Source organism: Aspergillus homomorphus, assembly GCF_003184865.1.
Source record: "Aspergillus homomorphus CBS 101889 unplaced genomic scaffold BO97scaffold_13, whole genome shotgun sequence".
Classification (NCBI taxonomy): domain Eukaryota; kingdom Fungi; phylum Ascomycota; class Eurotiomycetes; order Eurotiales; family Aspergillaceae; genus Aspergillus; species Aspergillus homomorphus.
The window spans coordinates 79,997-103,295 of NW_020291899.1; the positions used below are offsets into that span (position 1 = coordinate 79,997).

The following is a 23,299-nucleotide window of genomic DNA, read 5'->3' on the forward strand; positions in this document are numbered from 1 at the left end:
CATACTCCTTAGGCTATAAGGCTAGCTCTGAATTGTGTCTAGACACCCTTTCCACATCGCATGAAATACCGCGGAGTTCACTCTGTTACACATACGAACCTCACCACTCCTGAACGCCGTCCCTGGTCAAAACCCGCCCAACATCCGCATCACGCTCACCCTCCACAACCGCACGCACAAACGGCCCCGCAACCGCCGGATCCGCCGCCCCCATAGCCCTCATCAACTCGGGATTCCCGCCCAGCCCCGTCGCAAGCAATCCAGGCGAGAGCGCAAATACCTTAACCCCATCCGGCTTAAGCACGCGATGCCACTCGCGCATCAGCATATTCAGCCCCGTCTTCGCGCACCGGTAAGCCGGTACCCCGAGGGGCGCTGGTTTCGGCCACCCGGTCGCAGCGGGCGGGCGGTTCACGGCGATAGCCAGGTTCTCCGTGCCGGCTAGCGTTGCAGTGCCTGAGGTGAGGAAGAGTAAGCGTGGGTTGGCGCTGCGGAGGAGGAGCGGGATGAAGGTCGAGGTGATGATCTGTGTGCTGGTTGTGTTGACGTTCCAGGATTTGTTCCAGATTTCGCGGTCCGACTGGGGGGTGTTGGGCTGCGCTTGGAGTTCGAATGAGGCGCCTGCGTTGTTGATTAGCACGTCCACTCGGCCGTGGGTGCTTGAGATCTCGTTGTAGGCACTCTGGATTGAGGTGTCGTCTTCGATGTCGATTTGGATTGGGGCTAGGGTGCTTGATGAGGTGGGGAATTCTGTTTGCACGGCTTTGATGGCTTCGTGGGCTTTGGTGGGTGAGCGCGCGCCGACGAGGATGTGGTAGGGTTTGCTGGAGTCGCTGAGGGCGCGCACGATTTGGAAGCCGATGCCTGTGTTGGCGCCGGTGATGAGGACGATGGTGGTGGTCATGTTCAACGGGGCTCGTGCGTGGCTGGGGAATGCTTACGGTGTCAGCAGGTGAGAAACTTCCTTGTTCACTTATAAGTTCGTAGATTGGAAATGGGGGCCGGACTTGGAGCCGGAGATCGGTTATCTCCGGCCATAGGTGAGATCGGGTAAGAGAAGTTCGGTAGTGATTGCGGTCAAGCCAGGAGACATACGCGTCTCGCAATGCGTTATTATCCGCATTGCGGGGTTACAAGTTCAAATGATGAATCAAGTTCTAAGCTATGGCCCCAAAAATGTGACTTTGTATTTGACTATACAGTTTTGTATGTTTGGAAGTGTATGAATCGGATGCAACTTAAACTAGGGCCTGCCGCCCTGCGTACAGATCTGTTCGAAGACGCGGGGTCGGGAGCATGAATAAACTAATTACTGGTTGAGAGGAGAGTTGGTTCGAACAAGGACTAGCGGCAAATATGCAAAAGAAGCAGGCATCTTCAGCTGCGATATACAAAAATAAAGAAGAGGAAGAATTAGAAAGATAAAGAAAGAGACACGGAGAGTGCTCCTGGGGTAGTAGAGAGACAGAAGGCGTAAATCGGGGGGACAGGGAAGAAGGAAAAAGAGGAGGGCTTATTGTGCCATCACATGACATGACATTCCCCGTGCCTGTCGATGCAATTCACTACGCCGATCTGTGGCCTAATCAGCTACAGTGACTAGGTCCGAGGTCGCACCTATCGCAGGTCAAAAAAAGCCGATCTCGTGTCTCGAACAGAAGATCGACCGGGTAAAAGAATGTGGGGCAAGATAAGCTCAAGCCTAAGGGGTCAAATGGAGCCCATCACAATCTAGGCCGGACAACGAGATTCGCCCCGGCTTCATCCGAATAAAGCTCCGATTTAGGTTGCATGTGCCATAAAAGCTGAAGATATGTATCTCATGTGTAGGGCAAGCTCCGAAAAGTCAATCGAGTAATCATTGAAGTCAACACCGGCGACAAACAAGTACTACTTACCTACCACTGACGTAACCACAAAGTCAATCCCGATGATATTATCCCGCCGTGACCGAGGCCCGGAAATTTCCAATTTCTGTTTCCACTTGCAACTCCAGTCGAAACGTGCAAGCAACCGTCAGCCATCCACAAGCCGCCAGAATGTCCTTCAGCCGAACAAGTCGAACCATCGTCCGAAGCCCGTCACGCGCCGTGATCCCTGCGCCGAGCTCCAAGACTCTCCTCATTAGATACAACACTGGTCCCAAGCGGGCGGAAACGCCCGAATATGTTGTCACGCCCGGCAGGGGTACCTACGATACTCAAAAAGTCCCCAGCTTCAAGGACTACGAGACCCGCAAGTCACCACGGGTCCGTCAGAACATCAGCTATTTCATGGCGGGAGCCTTGGGGGTCACGACGGCCATTGGGGCTAAGGATACAGTTTCGAGTGAGCTTATGAATGATTCAGATTACTATCTTCCGGAAGGATCGGGTCATTGGATAATCTAACCGGTCTTTCGAGATGAATAGGCTTCTTGGCAAACATGTCCGCTTCGGCGGATGTCCTCGCCCAGGCGAAGGTTGAGATTAGTCTGGGTGCTATTCCGGAGGGGAAGAATGTACGAGTGTTCCCGTGCTAAGTGTGATAATCACCCAGACGCTAACTGCAGACCAGATCATCATCAAATGGCGCGGCAAACCCGTCTTCATCCGCCATCGCACGCAGGATGAGGTCGAGGAAGCTCGCAAGACAGACTGGCAGACTCTCCGTGACCCGCAACCGGACGAAGACCGGGTTCTGAAGCCGGAGTGGTTGATCATGTTGGGTATGTACCCGACCAATTTTGAGACATTAGATGCTTATTACTACCAGGCGTCTGCACCCACCTGGGCTGTGTGCCCATCGGCGAGTCCGGTGATTTCGGCGGATGGTTCTGTCCATGTCATGGATCGCACTATGATATCTCGGGACGGGCGCGCAAAGGCCCTGCGCCGACTAACCTTGAGGTACCGCAGTATAGCTTTCCGACGGAGGACACCCTGGTTATCGGCTAGATGAGAGCAAAATTGAGGTAGAAGAGACTCGAGCCGTTTGCATGTCTTGCTAATGTGTGAGGCGCCCGAGCACCACATCACTGTATGTCTCTAAACGCATAAAGGACACAAACCAAGCCAGCCCAGAGATGGATGCAACAGCGAGACAGATAACACCGGGAAATGACAACATGCTCAAAAACAACAGGTAGCCAGAGAATAAAACAAACCCCACAGAATTTACCGCCCCCACCACTCTCACGTCCTACCTCTTCCGCTCCTCTTTCTATTCTTTGACGTGGAGATATGGCCATAGACCATCTCCTGCGCAACATGCGACTCGTCTTCCACCGCCCAGGACCATTTCCCATTGGCGTTAAGCTGCGAATCCGGCTTCGGTCCTCGATACGTGGCGCGCAACAAGGTTAGGTCCTCTTTCCCCCGCACATAGGCATGGGCGGCGACATGCTGGCCACGCGCCAGATGGTCCTCGGACTTGTAGCACAGGGTCACGTGCCAGGTCCCCTTCCTCAGATGTTTGCGTGAGCCTTCGCTCTTGACTTGCAGGTGGACCAGGGATCTGATGAAGATGGGACTTAGCTTGCTGTTGCGGCGATTCTCGTCACAACGCGACCGAGTCCAGCGGCCCCTGGAGAGAGAGAGAGAGGGAAAAAGCTAGACGCGAAGTAGGGGATCGCTCACCTAAATAGCACGGCCTTGGGGTATGATTGTCGCGCACTGACCGTCAGGTAAGCGAGTTTGATGTAGGACTGTAGCTGATCGTCCCGGAAACTGGCGAGCCAGGGCTTGGGGAAATAGAATTTGACGATATTGATGGTGGACATTAGGGACGTGGGGGGTTGGATACGAGTGTAGTGCGATAGGTGATGATGGGTTGAGGAGTGGCCCTATTGGAGGGATGGAGGACACCAGATTGATCTGATTAAAGGGCAGGGAGGGTAAGATTACGATCTTGTTCGTCGAGCAGCTTGTGAGGGGGACAGAGAGTAGATGGGGTGTTGCAAGAGCTGCAAGTATCTCTCCTGGTTTTATACGCTTTGTTGATTGCGACCTTTGTGTTACTGCGTGTTACCCCGCATTTGATGCATGGATGGCTGTCACTTCGTCAGGCTTGACCAGGGTGGTGATTGGTCTATACCAGTGATTGTATAGTCTAACCGCCAACAGGGATGTGAATGTGGCTGGATGCAGTGGTGTGGTGTGGTGTGCTGGTTGGTGTTTTATTATTAGGGTGGTGGATTTCTCTGCCGACCGGGCTGCTTCTCAATCGCAGAAGTTGTGATGATTCCCCTCATTGGCGCAGAACCGAGAAATGCATTCAGACGAACAAATGGATGACTTTTCCTGTTCAAGCTTTATCATACCTACTGGGTAGGTTCCACTTTGCGCTCCTCTGACTATTGGTTCACCATTCTTAAGAGTTGTAGGTCTATCAGCAGTACTCTCGACGCAGTTGTCCCCTGACAACCTGAAACAGCATACACAATCAGCCACGAAACAGCCTGAAACACTATGGTTTGCCAGAGTCACTGATTCGTCCCCTCCGCAAGTATTATAGAGGAATCAACATGCGCGCAGCCCGGTAGCCTGATAGCGACCGACGAAACATGCTCTGACTTCCTCCCACCTGACGCGGATGATGCCAATTACAGTAACAAGACAAGATTAAGCTACTATGCAATCACTTCACCGGTCCTAAGCACACTGCATCTGGTCATATCTGAGTATTAGTTCCTAGCAAGGAAGCTAGAAATATGATGGACTGCCTCTTTGCGCCGAGCCTTAGCCTTACCATCAATAGTTATCGCCCCGGTGTGGCCGATGGTGGTGTCTTTGGTGGAGGCTGATGGCATACTTGTAGAACGCACAATTCGTGCCATCCTGCTCCCCTGACATTGGTACTCGACAACTAAGCTGTAGCCATGCTTCCCATCCTCATGCTATCCAAGGATTGGCCCAAACCGCAAATGAACTCCCACACAGTCTCTTCGCTTTCCTTTGACGTCCGTTGGCGTCACTGGTACCTCCCATCAAAATTGCCGCACAACTCGGTGTAGACTTGAAGTCAAACTCAACATCAGATTGAGATGTAGACTGAGAATCAGACTCAGAATGTAATATGAATAAGAATCAGTTTAGGCTGGAATTGGGTTTGTAGTATGAGCGGGCAAGAGCAGATGATCATTCAGCTCCAACACGAATACGGGAAAGTCGTGGCCGTGGCTGCATACGCTTAATCTACTGCCGGGTATATGAATGTCAACACTATGTTTTCGCCCTTCCTAATCGTCCCTTCCAGCAATTAATTTCACATCGTACCTCATAAATCCCCCCACAACTTTACAATGGCAGAGAATAAGAAGCAAAAGATAAGATATGACTGGATCGGCATAATCCTCATCTGGTTCCTGCGCCTGTAGTCCCGCCTTCTTCTCCCACCATATATTACCACTAACACACCCAACCAGACTCAACCTTCTCTACGCAAACGCTCTCCGATGGATGCTCTACTTCTTCCTCGTTCTAACACCCACACTCTACGCACCGCGGGAATACCTCGCAATACTCAGTCTCGGAATGTTCGAAACGCCAATACCACTTAGTGACACAACGATAACCTCATGGATGGCATCCGACGCAGCGGGACGGTGTATGACGACCACACAGAAGAGAGACGCTGTATCCGCCGACGTGGACAATGTATCAGGGTGGTATGGCCCCGGTGCATATCTCTCCTGGCTGGTGACGGGGTACGTTGCTGCGTGTTCGTCGATCTGGGGCTCGAAGATCTCAGCACATAACCCCCATTCAAGACGGCTAGATGGAGAGGTACTCTTCACACTTGCATATCCCATGATAGCGACGTTCGATATTCTCGCCCGGCTGATCACCTGCAAGATTGACCCCGGGATCAACGCCGCGCTGTTTGTGCTTATCTCTTCCATCATGATTGTCTCCCCGTTGAGTCGGTTGTCCTGGCAATGGGACGGCGAGGCCGTGGATACGGAATCCATTCTGCCAAAGTGTACGCGTGGGTGGTGGATGAGTGGCGTGCGGTTTGTGATGCATACGGTTCTCTATGCGATTCTCGGGGAACCGTACGGGTATACGGATTTGGTGCTTGCGGTGTACGGGGTGTTGCTTTTGATTATGTTTGCTTCGGAGATTCATGGGGAGGTTTTGTCAGAGACCTATCCTTACAGGAAGACTGTCTATTTGGGGAGGGCTAAAAGACTGGTGCTCTTTGGAGTCGTGCAGGCTGTGTGGGTTGTTGTGTTGGCTGCTAGGAAGGGTTATGTGTGGCCGAGGACGAGTGCAAGCCTATGGGATCTGGATCAGGTTGCTGGGCTTGCGGTTACGGTTTGCGCTTTGGCGTATTCTAGGTGGGATGGGATTAAAGATGCAGTGTCTTCAAGTTGGAAATTTGTCGAGACTCGCTCTTTGATGGGTAGATTGAGTCATTGAGTCAGCTTGACTACTTACATACCTGCCTCAATTGTCAGATATACTAGGTATGTAATTGAGCTCATAGACAACCTTGACTGTGAATAAATTTTCACCTGTAGTTATACTTTAAGCAAAAAGTTTTACCACAGCAGCTTGCGGAGGGCAAGACTCGCGAGCCGCGCAGCATGGACTGATGGCATTGAACAAGGATTGAATTACACAAGAAAACACACCACAGTTTCGTGAAAACCACATAAAGCAAATCACAACGAAGTCCCCAAGTGCATTATATAGCTATGCACCGCATTCTCATCATTCGGCCGAGAACAGGCCACCCTGATTAGCATCGCCGCTCTTCTCACGCAACGACAATACGAACACTAACACCTAGAGCATCATGGTCAGTCAGTCCTTCCCACCAGCTGCATGGCACAATCAAGCAACTCACCGTTGGTCCCAGTAGTTCCCACGACCTTATCACAGAAACTCTGGCTTTTTTTCTTGCGAATAACGCGAGGCACAACCAAGCCAGCCGATGACCGCGTGCTGGTCGATCCTCCACTGCCATACGCGGTCACCATGCCCTCCGTCTGCTGCTGCTGTTGCTGCTTCGGGGCCGCCAACGCCGCAATAACCGGGCGCACAGCCACACCACAACCGGAGCATACTTGATCACAGCCGGAGCAATCTTCTGCGCCGCCGATTGGATCGCCGTGAAGAAGCTCTTCGAGTCGCCGCCCTCGTGCTCGCCCAGGCCGTGGTGCACCGTGGGAGCCGGACAGGGCAGCTGCTCCAGCTGATTGAGCTGGTTCGAGGGCAAATCGCGGAGCACGCGCAGCGTCGCGCCCGCCAACAGCGCACGGCGACCGAGGATCTTCATATGCTGATCCATAGGCGCCTCCTCGATATCGAAGGCACTCTCCGTTTTGGCCTTGGGAATAAACTGACTCACGACTGACAGACCCGTCTGCACGGCCTCAACCCCCTTACTTGCCGCCGAAAGCACGCTACTAAACGTACTCCAGAAGCTCTCATCACCTGTCTCCGCTGCGCCGACCGCACAAGATGCATCGTGAAGGCGTCCGCACTACCGGCATCACCAGATGAAGCAATGGTAGTCGAGTACGCCGCAAACGAAGGCGAGGAGAACCCATTGCTGAGCGCCGATACCCTAGCCGCGGACGCGGTTCCGAACGTCACCATGCTGGACTCTGTGCTGGTGCCGGCCAGAGCATCCTGCGTGACGTGCAGCGCGGCGGGCATGACCACCGTGGGGAGCACCTTGGCTGCGACGGCCTCGGCATCGGCCGCAGCCTTCTGGTACTCGACCATGATCTTGGTGCTGATGCCCATCTCCTTTATCTTCTCCGCGTCCGCCTCCAGGAACGCCTGCGGCGCCGCCTCAGCGAGGATGCTCTCTTGTGCCGAGCCCGGCGACGACGCCGCAGCAGACACTGACCCGGCAGTAGCAGCAGCGTCCACGAACCCGCTCTCCGCGCACTTCTGCGCCGCAGCGGAGATGGCCGTGTCAGCCAGCGCAGCCACCGTACCGCCCACGGGACCCAGGAACGGGCTCACGGTCTTCAATCCCCCCCGGGACGATGGGCGCGCCGACGTGCAGCACGTCCTTGAGGTTGTCCCAGAAGTTCTCTTCCGAGGAGCGGGTCTGCCGGTGGCCGAGGCGATCGAGGACCAGATACTGGATCCCAGTGCTGGGGCCGGATTTCTGTACGGCATACTGTGTCTGCGGGTCGAAGACGCTGATGTAGTCGGCGTAGGGATTGCCGAGAAGGAGGCCGGAGTCGGAGTCGATGGGGCTAGCGGAGTTGTTGCCGACGTCGCCGTAGACGTGAGCGCCGATGGAGATGTGAGGTTGGTGCTCCAGGAGGACGGGGGAGCCGGATTGGCCTGACCTCATCAGTTTCTGCGCTACCGAGTGTAGTTGGCAAGCAGCGGGGGTACTCACCCTTGTAGGTATCAATCTGATACTCCAGTATAGGATTAGTAGCGGCCTGGCGATTCTACTGCACGGCCTTGAACTCCTCGTACATCTGCGCGCCAGGCTCCCCCTTGAAGCGCATGTCACCGGGGTTGCCGACGACGCCGATCGAGTCAGACCCAGCCAGCGGCGTGTCGGCGAACTGGAACGGCACGACGCCCGTGAACGGCGCGTTCAGCTGGATGCACGCCACGTCGTTGTGTCGGTTCGCCGATGACTGCAGCCACCCCTCGGCTGTGACGATGCGCACCCCGTGCCGGAACTACACGTTGGCCGCTGCGTCGTTGATCGACCCCTTGCCGTTGTAGCCGATGTACGCTTCCACCTCGCTGGCTCGCCCGAAGCTGTCCTTCCAGTCGTACGCGCAGTGTCCCGCTGTCACCAGCAGGTCGTCCCGGATCAGCCATCCCGTGCCCATTGCATGACGCGAGTCGTCGGGCTGCTCGCCTGCGTAGTGCATAAAGAGTTTCACGATGGCTGTGAGGGGTCAGCATGGATAACCGAGTGAGACGGGGATGGGTGGGTGAGCGCGTACAGCGGTATTTGCCCCCGCGTGCAAAGTGCATGGGTGCGACGAGTGGGCGCTCGTCCTCGAAGACGGATTCGCCACCCTCCTGCTGGAGACCGAAGGAGAATTCCGCCGCGTTGGAGGCGGTGCTCTGCAGCGACCAGGTGGCAGCGATGAGGGGCATGGTTGTAGTATCTGGAAAGTGTGTAGAAACGTAGATGATGGTTAGAGAATAGACGAATGCTGATGAGAGAAGAATTGCGATGAAGATGAGGGATATACTATCGGCGATGTGCCTTCTTATAGCTTCGTCTTCGCCATATTAGTCGCTCAGCTCCAATCGGCCGACGCATGACTCCATCAAAAACCATAATGCCCGTGGCTGGATGAGATCATGGCTTTCAGCTAGTTCAGCCGGCATGAGGGTTGCAGATGCAGTCTTGTGAAGTGTGATTGTGATATGGCGTGTGAATTGACATTGAAGGTATCCGTTGCCGATGAACACAAGCATTCATCCAGTCTCCTGCATGGGAACGTGCTTACCATCCATGTTCTCAGCTTCAGACCAGAAAATTGATTGGATAGAGAGCGCGTCCTCTGAAAATTTCCTCGTATCAATTACTGAAAGATGCTAGTTCTTACATGCTGCAGGGGTAGGGCTTGGCAGTGGTTGATATGCTGTTGTGCGTAAATATCGGCATGAACCCGAATCTATTCTTTCTAGCTGCGACAAGACCCTTATCTTCATAAACAAACCACTTTGAGAAAATCAAGGTGATAGCAGTGCATCTACAAACAACGGTTAGCATCTCGATTTCACATCTGATCAACCAATCTGACTAAGGCGGCGAAATACTCGGCCGTCGGGTATTTTACCTCTCTCCGCGCCGGATCCGTTCCTGCAGCGGGAAAATCACTGTCTAGACCCCACCGTGAAAATCCTCGCTCTCGCCTTAAATTGCAACGTCAGATGGGAAATCTACAGCCTCAAGCACGTCTGGATACGCCTTCCCTTGGATGAGGGATATTGGGGCGACGGGGTCGCCGTCTCAGCAGATTAGTGCCTTCAGCGGATATTTTGGGGTTTTGCTTGGAGCACGGATCGGGTGGTTCACGTTGAGTGTTGCAATGGTGGCTTTCGGCATGATAAGTCTGGGGTTTGGGGTCGAGATGCTGTTGTTCGTGCTGGTGAGAATATCCATCTTGTGTTGTAGAGCAGGAGCGAGTTGTAATCGCCCGGCTGCGTTTACTGATCTTGAGTTATGTGTAGCGTGCTCAATGCTATGGGAGAGGGAAGGCGAGACCGATCAATGTGATTGTAGAGACATAGCTACGTGCTATCATTGATTAACAGGAAAAGCTTAGTCGACATGATTTGCCTTCGCAATACACGCGAGGTAGGGCTATGACTACCTGGGACAGAGATGGAGGGCTGTATTGCTCTTAACAGACAGAATGCAAATCGATTTTTGGAAGCAATGGTACCTAAGCTCTCCTATCTTCAGCATAGCCCACAAAGCCACATAAAACCACAAAGCATCCTTCTCACGAAATCGCAAACTTAGACTTCGCCCTCAACCTCGCCCCAAACAGATACAGAATAAAAATCCCAATCACACCCAAGGTACTCAACCCGCCCAGCAGACTGACACCCTTCCCAACACCCAGATTCAAGAACATCGGTCTCGCATACAGAATGGAGCCGCACGCCATGGCAGAACGAAAGAAGTCATTTGCCGCAAATAGCGACGCGGCGTAAGACGGGTACGACATGGGCACATACACGAACACGCACTGCAGCACGATGAAGGCAGAGCTGGCGTAGATGGTGATGCCGAGCGTGGGCACGACCCAGTGGATGTCGCGGTTGGCGGTCCAGCCGAACAGGAACAAACCCACAGGCGGACCGAAGCAGCCGATCAGCGCGGGCACCAGCCGGCTCTCCTGGGTCTTTGGCACGCCGCGTTTGAGCTGCGGAATCAGCGAGAAGAGGAGGTAGGCGAAGTAGATGGCTACGGCGACTAGGCAGGCGATTAGCACGCAGAGGAAGACGAGGCCGATGGTTCCGAGGGTGAAGTTGTAGAGGGGTGGATACACGAGCGGGAAGACTTCGAAGAACTGTTTTTGTTTGAGGGTTAGTTTGGTGAGGGTTTCTAGTGGAGAGAAGGTTGAGATGGGGATCACGTACAGAGTAGTAGATTCCGTACACGATTGCCGTGTAGACTTGCACGAAAAGGATGGCGGGGTCTTTGAATGTGATCTCGATGGGCTTGATGATAGCGTCGACGAGGAGGGCTGTGGGCTGCAACTGGGCCTGAATGACTTCAGACTGCGCTTTGAGGTGATCGGATCCAATCAGTTTGCGCAGACGCCGCGCGCGCTGGTGGAGGAGCGTTGGGGTCGATGTCTCGGGCAGGAGCAGGAACATGAGGCCGAAGACGGGGCCGGCTCCCCACAGGATCTCCCACAGCGACCATCGCCATCCCATGGCTGAGACAGCAAAGCCGGAGATCAGAGGACCCAGAGCGGGTCCGCAGTATGCAGCTGTCACCCACGCACTGAGCGCGAACGGAAGGTAGAGTAGGGAGTATATGTCTTGCATCGTGGCACCGCCGGTGGCCAGACAGGGGCTGCCGAAGAAGCCCTGCAGAAAACGAAGCACGAGAAGTCCCCCGAAGTTGTCGACTAGGGGAAGCGGGATGGAGATAATCACAAACAGAAACATCGTGATACAATATACGGGTGATCGACCAATGGATGGTACTTCAGACAGAGGCGAGAAGAAGAGAGGCCCCACGCCGTACCCTAAGACATACAGGGACAAGCCTAGAGCAGAAGCAGTGGTGGAGACTCCAAACTCTTGGGATACCCCTTCCTCCGACGATACATAGATTGCAGATCCGGCATATACGATAAAGGTATAGAGAAAGATAATGAACCCCACAAATGCTTTCTTGGTCTGAGCCCAGTTCTGGGGGTTGGCTGGATCGGTGGGTCCGTACCAATCAACCACCACAAAATCTGGAGATAGGGTGTCTGCATCGCTCTTGTCGTCTGGTAGGGGCTTATCCTGAAGTTTCTCCGGGTCTTGATCCGTAACTTGGTTCTGGAAAATGGAGCTGCTTTGTTCACTCTGCTGCGGTCGGTTGACTTGCGGCGCTTTAAATCCAGGTACACCAAGTCGTGCGAGGCCCTGCAGGTATTCAGGGGGAAAGACAAAATCAGGCTCTTCTTCGGGGTATTTGAGGTACTTCTTCTTAGTCACCCATCGGATCACTTGCCCCAGTGGGGCGTCTCGGATAAGGCTGTTCATGAGGAATCGTTTGAAGCGGAACAAGTAAGAGGCCGGTACTAATGGTGACCGAATGTCTTTCTGAGCTCTCACTCGAGTCTACTGTATACGAAAACATGCGGGCATGCCGACCATGTCGACCAAATTTATAGTAAGCACTCCAAAGAGGCTGTTACTCGATGCATACAATGCTTTTCTAAGCAAACCAGATTATGGCTGGCGGATTTGAAATCCTCCCCCGGAGTTAAGCCTTACAGCCGCACCATGCTGGCCACGCCAGAACCTCAAATGGCGGTCTATCGCCGGTCCAGAGCCGGGGTTACCGACCCAAGTAAGTGGTCATGGCCGTGTTGCTGGTATAGAATTTGCGTGCTTGAGGTTTGGCAGGAGGTGGTGATGTCAGTGCCCAACGGCTGGCTGGCTGGCTGACTGGATGCCATCGTATCCAATCCAGCGGAAACCGATGTTTTGTCATCAACCGTGCGACAAAGGCGACGCCGAAACCTAATCCCGACCGCTCAAAGAGAAATCCGATCATGATGAGTGAGCAAATGGGCGTTTATTGGGTCAGTTCGCGCGTACTCTGCCGGATGCGTCGTATTCTTTTTATGAGCTGTCTGGGCTGATGAGGCTCGAGCAAGGTATAGCTGCAGCGGGAGGAAATCAAATAATATTGATGTTTAATGAGGAGGTTATCCTTGATCAGAGCATCGCACTCGGACCGTGGTGATTATGGAGGTCTCGCTTAATCTGACGCCTGAGATTCGAGATCTCCGGTTCGTGATATTCCTGGTGAGATGGGCTGCAGATACGGGGGGAAGCTGCACGGACGCGCCAAGCGTGAGACACGTGAAGCTCGAATAGTAGCCAGGCCCATGCACACACGTTGCAGAAAGCGGTCTCAAACTGCATGCTGACCAGCGAGATTATTGGCGATCGGAAATTTCCTCAAAGCCGAAGTACCCAATGCGTCTGATGAGGCTGAAGCTGACGGGATCGGCCAGCTGTCATCAGAGCCGCAGGATCCGAGTCTTTCTTTGGTCAAAACACATGTCATTCGGGTCTTCGTGGAGCTCATAGCACGGACATGGCAAGAAAGCTCCGTAGATGTAAGAAGCAGGGCAGACTGTGTGGGATTGTAACCAGTTCTAGTTTCAGCGGATGGTGAGCTTTGTGACTCACCAGCTTTTGGGCGAAATATCCAGTACAAGCACGTGACCCAAGCGAGCGTATGCCAGTCAGAAGCTACACATAATGAAGGGCAAATTGCACAACACAAGTCGCCAGAAACGAAGTCGATATTAGCATCTCCTGGTCTGTCTTCTCCAAATTGGCGCCAGCCTGCGACCTGGTATAGTGAGCCCGTACCACGTGTGAAACTGCCTCATTACTGTACCAAATGACTTTTGCAAAGGGTTTGTATGAACCCGTCGCATAGCTGGACTGGAACCGTCTCATGGTTAGTATTAGTGTTTATTCAGTAGATAGCTGGTTTTTTCCAAGTGCCTACCGGCTGCCATAGGCTATACAAGACTGTTGGCACAGAACACTGGGTGTGCAATAGTCAGTGACTGGGCTTGTTCAGATAATAATGTGGAACATGGTTTTTAGATTAAAAAAGGGTTCAAGGTACTCAAGAACTTGGACCGTATCAGATGTCGCGTGCCTTTGAGGTGATCGAGTACTTGTAGATGCGAGAAGAAACAGCTTGTCGCGACACGAGCAGTCTCGAGCAACAATTCTGGTACTTAGTGATATACGTAGCGTTTCTTGTAGATAATGACCGCACTTGTTTCAACCAGAAAAATGTTACTACTCGGCTAATAGCCTATAGAAGCAATGTTTTTAGTGTGGCGTGGAGGCGATGTGTATGGTAGTTTATCTATTGGAGCGAGCGCATATAGAACTTCATTAGGTTCAGCCGGTGGAAATCTTATACTGATCATCTAGCTTACTAACTCACTATGTGAAGCAAGACACAGAGTCAACCAAACATGAAAGGATGCACAGCGAGACTGATGAGCTTCCACCCAGATCTGATGGGACAATTTTACGAAGCAATCTCGAATACCCTGAGAGCATGGAGAATTCATGTGAATGGAATAATTAGAAGGTTATTCTGTGAACAATAGTACAGGCAGCTTTCTCCTTGCAAGATTTGAGTAGGAACTGTGAATAGGCATCAAAGCCAGCGCGATATTAACTATAGAAAGTTCTCCTCTACCTGATCTCTAGCTCTCATATCCACCTCTTTGACATTCTGACCAGACCACATCTCTTAGCCTCGTACATTTTCCGAGAACCATAGGCTTAAAACTGAATCTCCCCAACCAGAGGCACAAGTTTGGAGAAGCAATTTGAATCTCGTCATGCAAGATTCAGACAAAGTGACATTACTGGAATACCTGCAAAATGGTCCGGCGGAGGCTCCCGAGGTGCTTTTGGACAAACTTTCGACCATCAACACCAGAAACTCGAAACTCTTGTACACACACAAAGACATCCGTCACATTGGGGATTTCTCCGAATTTAAGATTAACGAGGTTATCGCACTGTTCGGCTCGCTGCTGCGCTCAACACACATTAGCGATTGGCCTTTCTCCGACAACCCAGTAGAAGGCATCATAACCGAAACAACGATCACGGCCAGGATCATCGAGCAGTTCAAGCCACGATTGCGGTACGGAATGGCGTCTGGATTTAATGAGTTGAAAACGAACAAGAGATATGAGGAATACCGCAAAGAATACACGACCGTTAAATACAGTGAAGGTGCAATGGCACGCACCATCGACAAGTTTACCCCTGATCTTGCCTTTTTTGACCCAACTTTAATGCCTCGCGTGAGATCGAACAGGCTTCCCGGCGAAGTAAAACCGTCCTATAAATGGAGTTCATCAATGAAATATGAGGAAGACAAATTTCCCCAGACGGAGTTCAGACAGGTCCTTGCCCAGCTGAATTACTACATGATACAGCACCATACACGCTATGGTTTCGTGATCACGAACAAAGAGTTGGTTGCAGTCAGACGATTGGATAGGGAGGGAAACCTACAGATTTCCGAGTCTGTCCCTTGGACAGCGCGCGGAACTGCAGACGAACCATGCATGACTGTCCTTCTTGGTCTTTGGGTCTTGGGAATGCTCGCAGCGAACGATAAATATTGGTACCTAAACTGAGGGACTGAATGGGTTGTTCAGCAAGCCTGGTTTTCAGTTTGAGCGCATAACTTGTTTCTGTATCAACAAATTACTTGGGCGATTGGTCTCTTTTTCAGTTCTTTGCTCAGTAAAATAACCAACATGCCCTAGAAAAGGGAATCAACACTTGAAAATTTACACCTTCCCCAAAATAACGATAAATAAAAGATCCCCAGGCTTCCAAAGCTCTGTAGACTTCATGGGTGCCTCGCGACCCAGCAAATGTAAGCTGGTTCTAACCAGTATTTCAAGCAGTAGAAAAGTGGCTGTAGCGGGTGGAGGTCCCTGGATGCCTCAGGCATTTATTCACCGAGATCATCTCCACCCAATCTCCACCACAGAGCGATCAACATCCACATCAACATCCATCTCCAGCAGACTCAGTCAGTCCTCCCCATCGACCCAAAACTAAAGTGCAAACAAGATGGCTTCAGCAGAGCTCAAGTTGCTTCCTTCCGAGGTGATATTCCTCCAAACGCTCCAGGGAAGCGAATCGTCCACTGTTTACAAAGTTGCCGTGCACGGAATGGAGTGTGTTATGAAAGTGGTTAGTCGCGGTCGCTCGCCCTGCTCAAGGCAAACATCCAGACTAAAAGTTGACAGTTTCACGAGAGACCACGAGAAGAGTGGGATAGGCCGGACATCGAGGTTAGCCTTTGCATGCGCGAGGTTGCTGCGTACCAGCGCCTGAAGGAGAAGGGACTCTGCGCGCGTGGGGACGTGCCCGACTTTTACGGCTTCATGGTTGACATCGACACGACTCAATGGCCTACTCTCTCCGCGTTCGGCTATGACGAGATGTCTCCAAAAGCGATACTGATCGAATACGTTCCTGACATGAAACAAATCGACCTGACCAACTACACAAAGGCGAGAGTCGATAAATTGCGTGACATCCTGCTCGAAATGCACGACATGCGGATTATGCACAACGATACCTATCCCCGCAATATGATGATCTGTTCTGGAGAGAAGGAGCGGGTGCTGTGGATCGATTTCGATGTGGCCCGACTATTCCCGGAGGATAAGCCCCTGACGGAAAGACAGGAGGAGATGTTTGCGTGGGATGTTGGTATGATGGACTGTTTCGCGAAAGCGATGGTATGCGCAGAGATGCTGCGAAAATGAATGGGCTAACTGTTCTCTAGGCTGCCGACGCTGTAGAGGGAAAGATCCACAAGGCGTGGCCTTGCTATTATGATGGGACGTACACATTCTGGAAGCGAGTCGAGATGGGATTACCAGGGTGGCCCGAACCTGACGAAGCTCAGAAGCCTAGAGCATAGTTCAATTCGGCATGTCAACTAATTGGACTTAGCACATCACATGTATGTGACTAGGTTTACTCATGGCCTCGCGCGCTATTCTAAGGCAGAAGGAGATGCTGCATACTATGATCGCTAATTGATGGCCGACCTTTGGCTTGCCTTGATGGTGCAGATGCAAGCTTGGGCTGCTTGAGGTTGGCGACCAACAACCATTTTCCTAATAATCCACAATACCCCTTTTCAAAGCGACTTCATGTATGTTATGCTAATATTGCTTGAGAGAATCCAAATCAACAGAAGTTCCATGCGATCATAGTACTCTCAACTTACCCAGCAAGGTTCGCTTTAACCCATGACTAAACAGCACTCACTTCGCCCTTTCAACTTGCTCAGGAATCGCGACACTGGGGTGAGAAGAAGAGTATGATGTGGACGACACAACAGCAACGAGCACGTGGGGTTGAGTCGCATACTCCTCCTGATCACGACATCTAACATGGACAACATGGACAATCTTCTCGCCTTGGTAGTCCAATTTATTTCGCTTCGCTATTACGACACGAGCTAGTGCATGAAGGCGATGCAACGATCAGAACGAGATACTGATGATAGCCGTTTGGAATGAACCTGCCCTCCCAAGAGTGTTGTCGTTACCCAGTCCGCACCCCTCGCGAAGCCCATGGCCCACATTGAGCAGATGAGACAGACATCTGCGGCTGCTGATCTACAACTGTATTCAATTCTACGTCTTGCCCGGCATGGTGGCCTTTTTTCGCGTCATGAAGCATCAAAGCCCATCGAGAATAAGTTTTACAAAAAATCGAATTGCCAGGGCCATAGTCGACTTGCGCGAGCTGAATGTATTTTTTATACAGCACAGCAATCTCACTGTTTCTAGAACTGTCCATGCCTTGGAGAGATGAAGATTTCGTCAAAGCTCAGTGATCAATAGTATCGAGTGTGCAGTAGGTGATTCGATCCCCAAAATAGATGATCACCATAAATCACGACCTCGCTTCAGGGAGACTGCGTTGTTGAAGTATGCGGTTACGTGTCGATTCTTCATAGAAACGTCCGTTGACTAATAGGGATAACTACATGCGGTTATGTATTCTGGACTAGCCCATACACCCATCCCGACCTCATCTGGTCGAGGGATTGGCTAGCGGATTGAATCCTAGAAAAGAAACCTGTAGTGCTCACCGATTGGACGGTAAGAGAGGTCTCCGATATGGGTGTAAGCGGGCTCGATCTACAAAGACCTAATAATCGTCGTAGACAACATTGAGACCTTCGAACAATCAGTCCAGCTGACAACTTCTCCGCTAGTGGCGGCGAGTGAGGTGCCTATAGCAGTATTGGCAACTCGACAGGGAATGACTCATACAAGCATCATGTTGCATATGAACTGCGCCTTTGGTGATGTTTGTCCCAAGTCACAAGCTGTATCCAGGTTTTAGATACAGCACTTACGGGTCTGGAACTTATCCTAGCCATGGGCGCAACATGTGCAGCCTTGGGTCAACTCCGACCACAAGGTCATAATTGGCACATACTGGAATCGATCCCAAAGTGCACAAATTATAAAGCCTCAGCTCATTGCCCGTTCCCCTCGCCTTGGGAAATACTAGAAAAGCAACCTGCATGCTTAACACCGCATAAAAAGTACATCCTCTCGAGTATAAACTACACGGTGCACCTCTCTATCAACATGCCAAACCCCCTGACCAAGGATGACAGCGCGAGAATACAATCCACGCAAGTACGTCTGTCCATCTTACCATATGATGCTCCTTCTTACCCTCTGGTCAGGCTAGAGGCGGCGGCGACATGAGCTCCGGCGGGTTCGCTGCGCGAGCCCAAGCTGCGGGTGATCGCTACGCCAACATGGCTAACACCAATCCTGAGTCATCGTACTCTTCGTCGCGCTCCTCCAATACCGGAGCAGCAGGTTCTGGCGGCAGTTATCAGCATTCCGGTACTGGAAAGAGATGAATAGGGATAGCACATGGCGAGGCAGGGATGTCTTGATGTACCTTATTTCTAGTGTTTTGGCCTTTCCAGTTTGACCGCGTTGAATTTTTCTCGTTCCCAGCGTGGAGGGTGGATAGGTAAATTGGTGTATTCCAATGGATGTGGCGCAATGTTATGCTGGGAGAAATAATTTCAAGACAGATTCAGTAATGCTCCTATTGCTCGAAGGCCACTTGTGGTGGTGCTAAAGTGGACCTTAGATCGCAGAAAGGAGGCACTTAAAGAACGCGCCTCATTTCTCCTCAAATGAATGTAAGCTTTATAGATTCATGCTGTTCTGAGATAGACCAAGAAACACGGACGATCCGTGTGAGGGCGGACAATATACAGTACTCGAACTCATAAATCCAAGTAAAATCTCCACTTTTACTTTCGACTCCCTATGCCTTCATAATCCGTTTCCCCTTTTGTTCAGTTTTCGCTTTTGCTCGAGGTCTATATCCATAAAGTTTAAGCAGAAATTCCATAATTCGCGACCGAAATATACCTATTATGGATGAACTGGGTACACCACCCTTATTTTGTGAGATAATTCGAACCAACAATTGGCCCATGTAAAGTCGATAAGCTACGAAGTCATTGCGTGTCCATTCTCATCTCACCAGGAAGCTCTAGCACAACCAGAGCCATTTGTAATGATTTGTGAGAATTTCGCCAAGCTCGTTGGCACTAAATTCTCACCATAGGCTGCCAGATTCTCGCTACTTCGGAGCTAACATCCTTCAATTTGTAAGTGACAAATAAGCAATTTGACGATGAGTAATGGCTGAACAATTTACATAGCTCAGCTGATAAACTTGCAAACGGCGATAAACACTACCTTTAAAAAACTCACAACTAGCCATTGACCATCCGGATCCCATCAAACATCACGTTCTCAAACCATGTCGCATAATATCCTCATCACGGGCGCCTCGGGCTATCTGGGCGGCACGATCCTCGCCCGGTGGAGCAACGCCAAGCTCCCACCACACAACAAGCTCTACGCGCTCGTGAAGACAGACGAGCAAGGGGAAAAGGTCAAACAGTACGGCGCTGAGCCGTTGGTTGCCAACATCCGCGACCATGAGACCATGACCCAACTGATCGTGGACAACAACATCACCATCATCTATTTCCTGATCGACGCCTTCACCGGGCAGCACCAACCTACCCTGATCAGGGCCTTGGGGCTCGTGAAGCAGAAGACAAATCTCAATGTACACTTCCTGCAAACAACGGGCGCGAAGCTCTTCAGTCGGCATGCAGGCCTCCCAACGGACCGACCGTTGTTGGATACTGATCCGAATCTGTACGACGTTGTGAAGAACGCTACGCCGCCGCACGAGTTTGTGATCGAGGTACGTCCGAATCTGGTAACAAAAGCGAGAAGCAAGAAAAAAAAAAGCTGACATGTGATATAGCCAGCGAATGCCAATTTGAATGTGATCGACATGTCGGAGGCCCAGGGAGTGCGAAGCTACGTCTTCGCTCCCTGCTTGGTGTACGGCAGAGGAGAAGGATTCGGGAACCAGATCTCCATCCAAGATGTCGATATCGTGAGAGCGGCGAAGAAGCTTCGCGGTGTTTATCGTGTGGACACGGATAATCCGGTATGCAAGGCTTCATTGCAAGAGCAGGTCTCTGTCGCAAGCGTCGCTGATTGGATTCTAGAGCTGGCCTGTGTGCCACGTCGCTGACACCGCGGACCTGTATCTGCAGATTCTGCGCAAGATTCTCCGGGGCGAGGAGATCGGTTATGGCAAGAATGGCTTCTTTCTCGCTGCATCGGGAAGCCTGCCTTGGAATGACGTCTACGAAGCAGTGGCTAAGGCGTTGGCCAAGCGCAATGCTATAGATGATGCGATCGTCAGGGATGCTGACGAGAAGGTTTTGGTCAGAATGGGCGAGGCGCTTGGCGTCCCTCCATCTGCCGTCCCTGTCGTTCTCGGAGGAGAGTATGTAAAACCATGCCTGTCCGCTATTCGATGCTACAGATACTGACGAAAGATTCATGGTAGTTGTTCGTTCACTGCTAAACATGGTAACCAGATTGGCTGGACGGCCAAATACCCTCCGGAGCATTTCTTGGAGATTGTCGATGAAGAAGTGGAGCTCATTTTGCAAAACCTCGTCGAATGAGCTAGGAAAGATAGGTGGAAGGTATTGCATTGGACTAGTGCAACGGGATGTAAAATTAGTAGCATACAATTCATAGACTTTCTCTTTCAAGCCCTTCCTAATTCTCTTGCTTTGTTCTCACCCACCACAACAGGGCCTTCACTCTTCAATCGTATCATACTGTTCACCTGGACATTTTCGAGGACACCAGCTGCGTCGTTTCATCCTACTCCTCAGCATCAAATGGTTGGGTGTGCTCGCAGATTGAGATCTTGAAATGGCTCAGAGAGCATGCTAAACACGCCGACGAGCATAAGACCCTGATCGACTGAAGCCGAATGAAAACTGGAGCGTTTAAAAGACCGAGGCGCTAACGAAGAACAAGAAAAAATATCCTTTCTTGAAGCCATAAGGAAGACATATGGTGTCTTGCCCACCTTTTTGAACACATTCTGACTGCAAGACGCAAGGTTTGGGCAAGGTAAAGTTTGGCAAGGAAAATCTTTCAAACGTTGGAACGGGATGCACCTTGATACTCACCAGCCTACTTTGGTGCGGCCGTTCTGAAAAGATACACATCGGAAGACAAATCTGTAGGTGTAACCTTGCTGCAATTACAGTGCAGCGGTGGGGCGACAATCCAGAAACTAACTTGATTCCCTAGGATGTGGAACGCAATCCAAATCACAAGTTCCTTGGACAATCCTATCCCTCACGCTTGAATACTTACGATACGCCTCTGCAACCTTTCCAAGTCGAATCTCAAGTAATTCGTTCTTTTCCTTCTTCTTGTGCCGCCAGCACGCCCGCGATCCAGTCTGCGCGCCGTCTCTCTACAGCCCCGCCTCCCCAATAATTCATATCATCTAAATCCCCCCAAGAGGCCCCGGCCCTCGAGACGCAACTTACGGACCTCGATAGTAGTCCGTATCCCTTCCGTCGACCGTGCTCTGCTCACTCGCCCAGCTGGTCAACGGATGCGGATCGGGAGTCTTGCTGGCCTTTGGGGCCACGACGGCCGCGACGCCCATCACCTCGACGAACGTCCCTGCCGAAACTCCTTTGGAGGCACTAGGATGTCCGCGGCCAGTGGCAGTGGTCCACAGGTGTCGAAAGGAGCTGCCTAGCTGTGTGGCGCGCCCGGTTGACAGGATGTGGCGCACGTACTTGGCGAACGAGGGCAGGCAGCCTGCGATGATACCGGCCGTGAGCTCGGGCACCACCCAGACCCCGGCCAGCCAGTAGACACGGTTGGACGTCTCGGACAGAAGGATGATTCCGTAGGCGAGGCGGAGGATAGCGCAGGCGCAGGCGCTGGTGGGGTGGGGCAAGTGTACTTGTTAGCATGGGCTATGGTAAAGTGGAGCCAGGCTTGAAAGATGCATGAGGAATCACAGGAAAAGAGTTTAGTGAGGGCGTAGGACACGCTTCGGGTTTCTTGATGTATTCATCGTGGGCGTGGAACTGGGGTAGCGGGAGATGAAGTCACACGATCCCCCGTCTCAATCGGGATATTCACATCTTGTTTTTCCTTCCTTTGCTTTTGAACTGGCAGGAAAACAAGGATGCCAAGCGGTGCAAGCGGTGCAAGCGGTGCGACTTACAATAAACCAAGAAGAAAGATGGCCGAGACCCCGATTTTCTTCCTCAGGGGCATCTGCAGTCTCCAGATCCTGAACTGCGGAAGGGCCAAAATGATCAGATCCGATGCGGCATTGATCGAGCTGTTGATCACGTTCATCATTCGGGCGTTCATGCACTGTCCGGTCAGCAGGAAGGACTGCCATCTGCCCGGTGTCAGTCTGCATGCCAGCATCAGACACGCCCCGACCGTATAGAACACGAAATTCGCGGCCACGAGCCCGTAGCACGTCCAGTAGAACCAGTCCCGGGTCCGGGCGAAGATCTCGACCAGCTGCAGGAGAATCGAGAGTTTGACAAAGAAGCAGCAGATACTGCTGATGGTGGCGCCGACGATGTAGTACTGTGGCAAAAGTTAGGGGGAGATTGTGTGCATTATCTACATATTCCGGGAGATACTAACATAGAGAGCCTGCAGCATGTCGTTTAACGTGATATACTCCACGCCCGGACTCGCGTCGTTATAGAGCCATACGGGCGCCATGAAACCCATTACCAGGGCCTATCATCATCCGACGCAGGATTGGTCAGCTTTGAAATGCAGTAGGAGAGTGCGAGCATAAAATTACCCAGGCGAAGATCATAGCATCTGTCACCGGTTAGTTTGACTATGTAGGAGTGGGATCCGGCTTACAGTCTGATTTCCGCATGCGGCGGACGATGAAGATTTTAGTATACACTCTTATTGCCACGAAGATAGTGGATACGATGGATAACACTAGGACGATAGCCCGTCCGGCGATTAGAAGGCTCCCCGACTCGCTCCGTTCCAGGCCGATTCCCGGCGGAAGGGAGGCGGCTGGTCCGCTTGGAATAGCAGGAGCCGGGCCGGTTGAAGGTGATGAAGAGGCCATATCAGTTATTTGGGCTT

General features: G+C 51.8%; 11 protein-coding genes across 11 annotated transcripts; 6 read left to right on the forward strand and 5 right to left on the reverse strand.

The window, feature by feature from the left end:
• Nucleotides 1-19: 19 nt before the first annotated feature.
• Nucleotides 20-923, reverse strand: BO97DRAFT_404865 (putative short chain dehydrogenase). The gene has a single exon (XM_025695051.1). The coding sequence runs from the start codon at nucleotides 902-904 to the stop codon at nucleotides 101-103; it is 804 nt and encodes a 267-aa protein (XP_025552494.1). The 5' UTR covers nucleotides 905-923; the 3' UTR covers nucleotides 20-100.
• A 921-nt stretch (nucleotides 924-1,844) lies between these two features.
• On the forward strand, nucleotides 1,845-3,127 carry BO97DRAFT_404866 (ubiquinol-cytochrome c reductase iron-sulfur subunit mitochondrial precursor). The gene is made up of 4 exons (XM_025695052.1): nucleotides 1,845-2,328; nucleotides 2,412-2,500; nucleotides 2,557-2,707; nucleotides 2,755-3,127. The coding sequence occupies exons 1-4, from the start codon at nucleotides 2,040-2,042 to the stop codon at nucleotides 2,934-2,936; spliced, it is 711 nt and encodes a 236-aa protein (XP_025552495.1). The 5' UTR covers nucleotides 1,845-2,039; the 3' UTR covers nucleotides 2,937-3,127.
• On the reverse strand, nucleotides 3,068-3,909 carry BO97DRAFT_404867 (uncharacterized protein). The gene is made up of 2 exons (XM_025695053.1): nucleotides 3,618-3,909; nucleotides 3,068-3,495 (listed from the first exon to the last, which is right to left on the reverse strand). The coding sequence occupies exons 1-2, from the start codon at nucleotides 3,758-3,760 to the stop codon at nucleotides 3,174-3,176; spliced, it is 465 nt and encodes a 154-aa protein (XP_025552496.1). The 5' UTR covers nucleotides 3,761-3,909; the 3' UTR covers nucleotides 3,068-3,173.
• Nucleotides 3,910-5,281: 1,372 nt separating this feature from the next.
• Nucleotides 5,282-6,401, forward strand: BO97DRAFT_423552 (uncharacterized protein; the record flags this gene model as incomplete). The annotated part of the gene is made up of 2 exons (XM_025696891.1): nucleotides 5,282-5,352; nucleotides 5,405-6,401. The coding sequence occupies 2 exons, from the start codon at nucleotides 5,282-5,284 to the stop codon at nucleotides 6,399-6,401; spliced, it is 1,068 nt and encodes a 355-aa protein (XP_025552497.1).
• Nucleotides 6,402-6,957: 556 nt separating this feature from the next.
• On the reverse strand, nucleotides 6,958-9,074 carry BO97DRAFT_413348 (trypsin-like serine peptidase; the record flags this gene model as incomplete). Its single annotated transcript, XM_025696283.1, has 7 exons — nucleotides 6,958-7,326; nucleotides 7,404-7,837; nucleotides 7,962-8,307; nucleotides 8,350-8,365; nucleotides 8,409-8,644; nucleotides 8,708-8,829; nucleotides 8,918-9,074. 7 exons carry the CDS (start codon nucleotides 9,072-9,074, stop codon nucleotides 6,958-6,960), a joined length of 1,680 nt encoding a protein of 559 aa, XP_025552498.1.
• A 1,361-nt stretch (nucleotides 9,075-10,435) lies between these two features.
• On the reverse strand, nucleotides 10,436-12,203 carry BO97DRAFT_433638 (MFS transporter; the record flags this gene model as incomplete). Its single annotated transcript, XM_025697610.1, has 3 exons — nucleotides 10,436-11,008; nucleotides 11,079-11,989; nucleotides 12,068-12,203. The coding sequence occupies 3 exons, from the start codon at nucleotides 12,201-12,203 to the stop codon at nucleotides 10,436-10,438; spliced, it is 1,620 nt and encodes a 539-aa protein (XP_025552499.1).
• A 2,348-nt stretch (nucleotides 12,204-14,551) lies between these two features.
• BO97DRAFT_342636 (uncharacterized protein) lies at nucleotides 14,552-15,364 on the forward strand (the record flags this gene model as incomplete). Its single annotated transcript, XM_025691679.1, has 1 exon — nucleotides 14,552-15,364. One exon carries the CDS (start codon nucleotides 14,552-14,554, stop codon nucleotides 15,362-15,364), a length of 813 nt encoding a protein of 270 aa, XP_025552500.1.
• A 445-nt stretch (nucleotides 15,365-15,809) lies between these two features.
• Nucleotides 15,810-16,906, forward strand: BO97DRAFT_477223 (uncharacterized protein; the record flags this gene model as incomplete). The annotated part of the gene is made up of 3 exons (XM_025700532.1): nucleotides 15,810-15,932; nucleotides 15,989-16,486; nucleotides 16,534-16,906. The coding sequence occupies 3 exons, from the start codon at nucleotides 15,810-15,812 to the stop codon at nucleotides 16,669-16,671; spliced, it is 759 nt and encodes a 252-aa protein (XP_025552501.1). The 3' UTR covers nucleotides 16,672-16,906.
• A 1,458-nt stretch (nucleotides 16,907-18,364) lies between these two features.
• BO97DRAFT_423556 (uncharacterized protein) lies at nucleotides 18,365-18,648 on the forward strand (the record flags this gene model as incomplete). Its single annotated transcript, XM_025696892.1, has 2 exons — nucleotides 18,365-18,415; nucleotides 18,466-18,648. 2 exons carry the CDS (start codon nucleotides 18,365-18,367, stop codon nucleotides 18,646-18,648), a joined length of 234 nt encoding a protein of 77 aa, XP_025552502.1.
• Nucleotides 18,649-19,495: 847 nt separating this feature from the next.
• Nucleotides 19,496-20,882, forward strand: BO97DRAFT_388450 (NAD(P)-binding protein). Its single transcript, XM_025693656.1, has 4 exons — nucleotides 19,496-20,027; nucleotides 20,091-20,279; nucleotides 20,341-20,624; nucleotides 20,688-20,882. The coding sequence occupies exons 1-4, from the start codon at nucleotides 19,572-19,574 to the stop codon at nucleotides 20,806-20,808; spliced, it is 1,050 nt and encodes a 349-aa protein (XP_025552503.1). The 5' UTR covers nucleotides 19,496-19,571; the 3' UTR covers nucleotides 20,809-20,882.
• Nucleotides 20,883-21,692: 810 nt separating this feature from the next.
• BO97DRAFT_423558 (uncharacterized protein) lies at nucleotides 21,693-23,282 on the reverse strand (the record flags this gene model as incomplete). The annotated part of the gene is made up of 5 exons (XM_025696893.1): nucleotides 21,693-22,101; nucleotides 22,392-22,771; nucleotides 22,832-22,930; nucleotides 22,998-23,017; nucleotides 23,063-23,282. 5 exons carry the CDS (start codon nucleotides 23,280-23,282, stop codon nucleotides 21,693-21,695), a joined length of 1,128 nt encoding a protein of 375 aa, XP_025552504.1.
• Nucleotides 23,283-23,299: the final 17 nt, after the last annotated feature.

What these genes read in the sequence shown, in the direction of transcription:
- BO97DRAFT_388450 (XM_025693656.1), top strand. Translation starts at nt 19,572, where the DNA reads ATGTCGCATAATATCCTCATCACGGGCGCCTCGGGCTATCTGGGCGGC. An exon ending in GTGTGGACACGGATAATCCG is followed by an intron (nt 20,280 to 20,340) that starts GTATGCAAGGCT and finishes ATTGGATTCTAG; the next exon opens with AGCTGGCCTGTGTGCCACGT. An exon ending in CCTGTCGTTCTCGGAGGAGA is followed by an intron (nt 20,625 to 20,687) that starts GTATGTAAAACC and finishes GATTCATGGTAG; the next exon opens with TTGTTCGTTCACTGCTAAAC.
- BO97DRAFT_404866 (XM_025695052.1), top strand. Translation starts at nt 2,040, where the DNA reads ATGTCCTTCAGCCGAACAAGTCGAACCATCGTCCGAAGCCCGTCACGC. An exon ending in GGCTAAGGATACAGTTTCGA is followed by an intron (nt 2,329 to 2,411) that starts GTGAGCTTATGA and finishes CGAGATGAATAG; the next exon opens with GCTTCTTGGCAAACATGTCC. An exon ending in GGAGTGGTTGATCATGTTGG is followed by an intron (nt 2,708 to 2,754) that starts GTATGTACCCGA and finishes TATTACTACCAG; the next exon opens with GCGTCTGCACCCACCTGGGC.
- BO97DRAFT_404865 (XM_025695051.1), bottom strand. Translation starts at nt 904, where the DNA reads ATGACCACCACCATCGTCCTCATCACCGGCGCCAACACAGGCATCGGC.
- BO97DRAFT_404867 (XM_025695053.1), bottom strand. Translation starts at nt 3,760, where the DNA reads ATGTCCACCATCAATATCGTCAAATTCTATTTCCCCAAGCCCTGGCTC. An exon ending in CCCAAGGCCGTGCTATTTAG is followed by an intron (nt 3,496 to 3,617) that starts GTGAGCGATCCC and finishes CATCTTCATCAG; the next exon opens with ATCCCTGGTCCACCTGCAAG.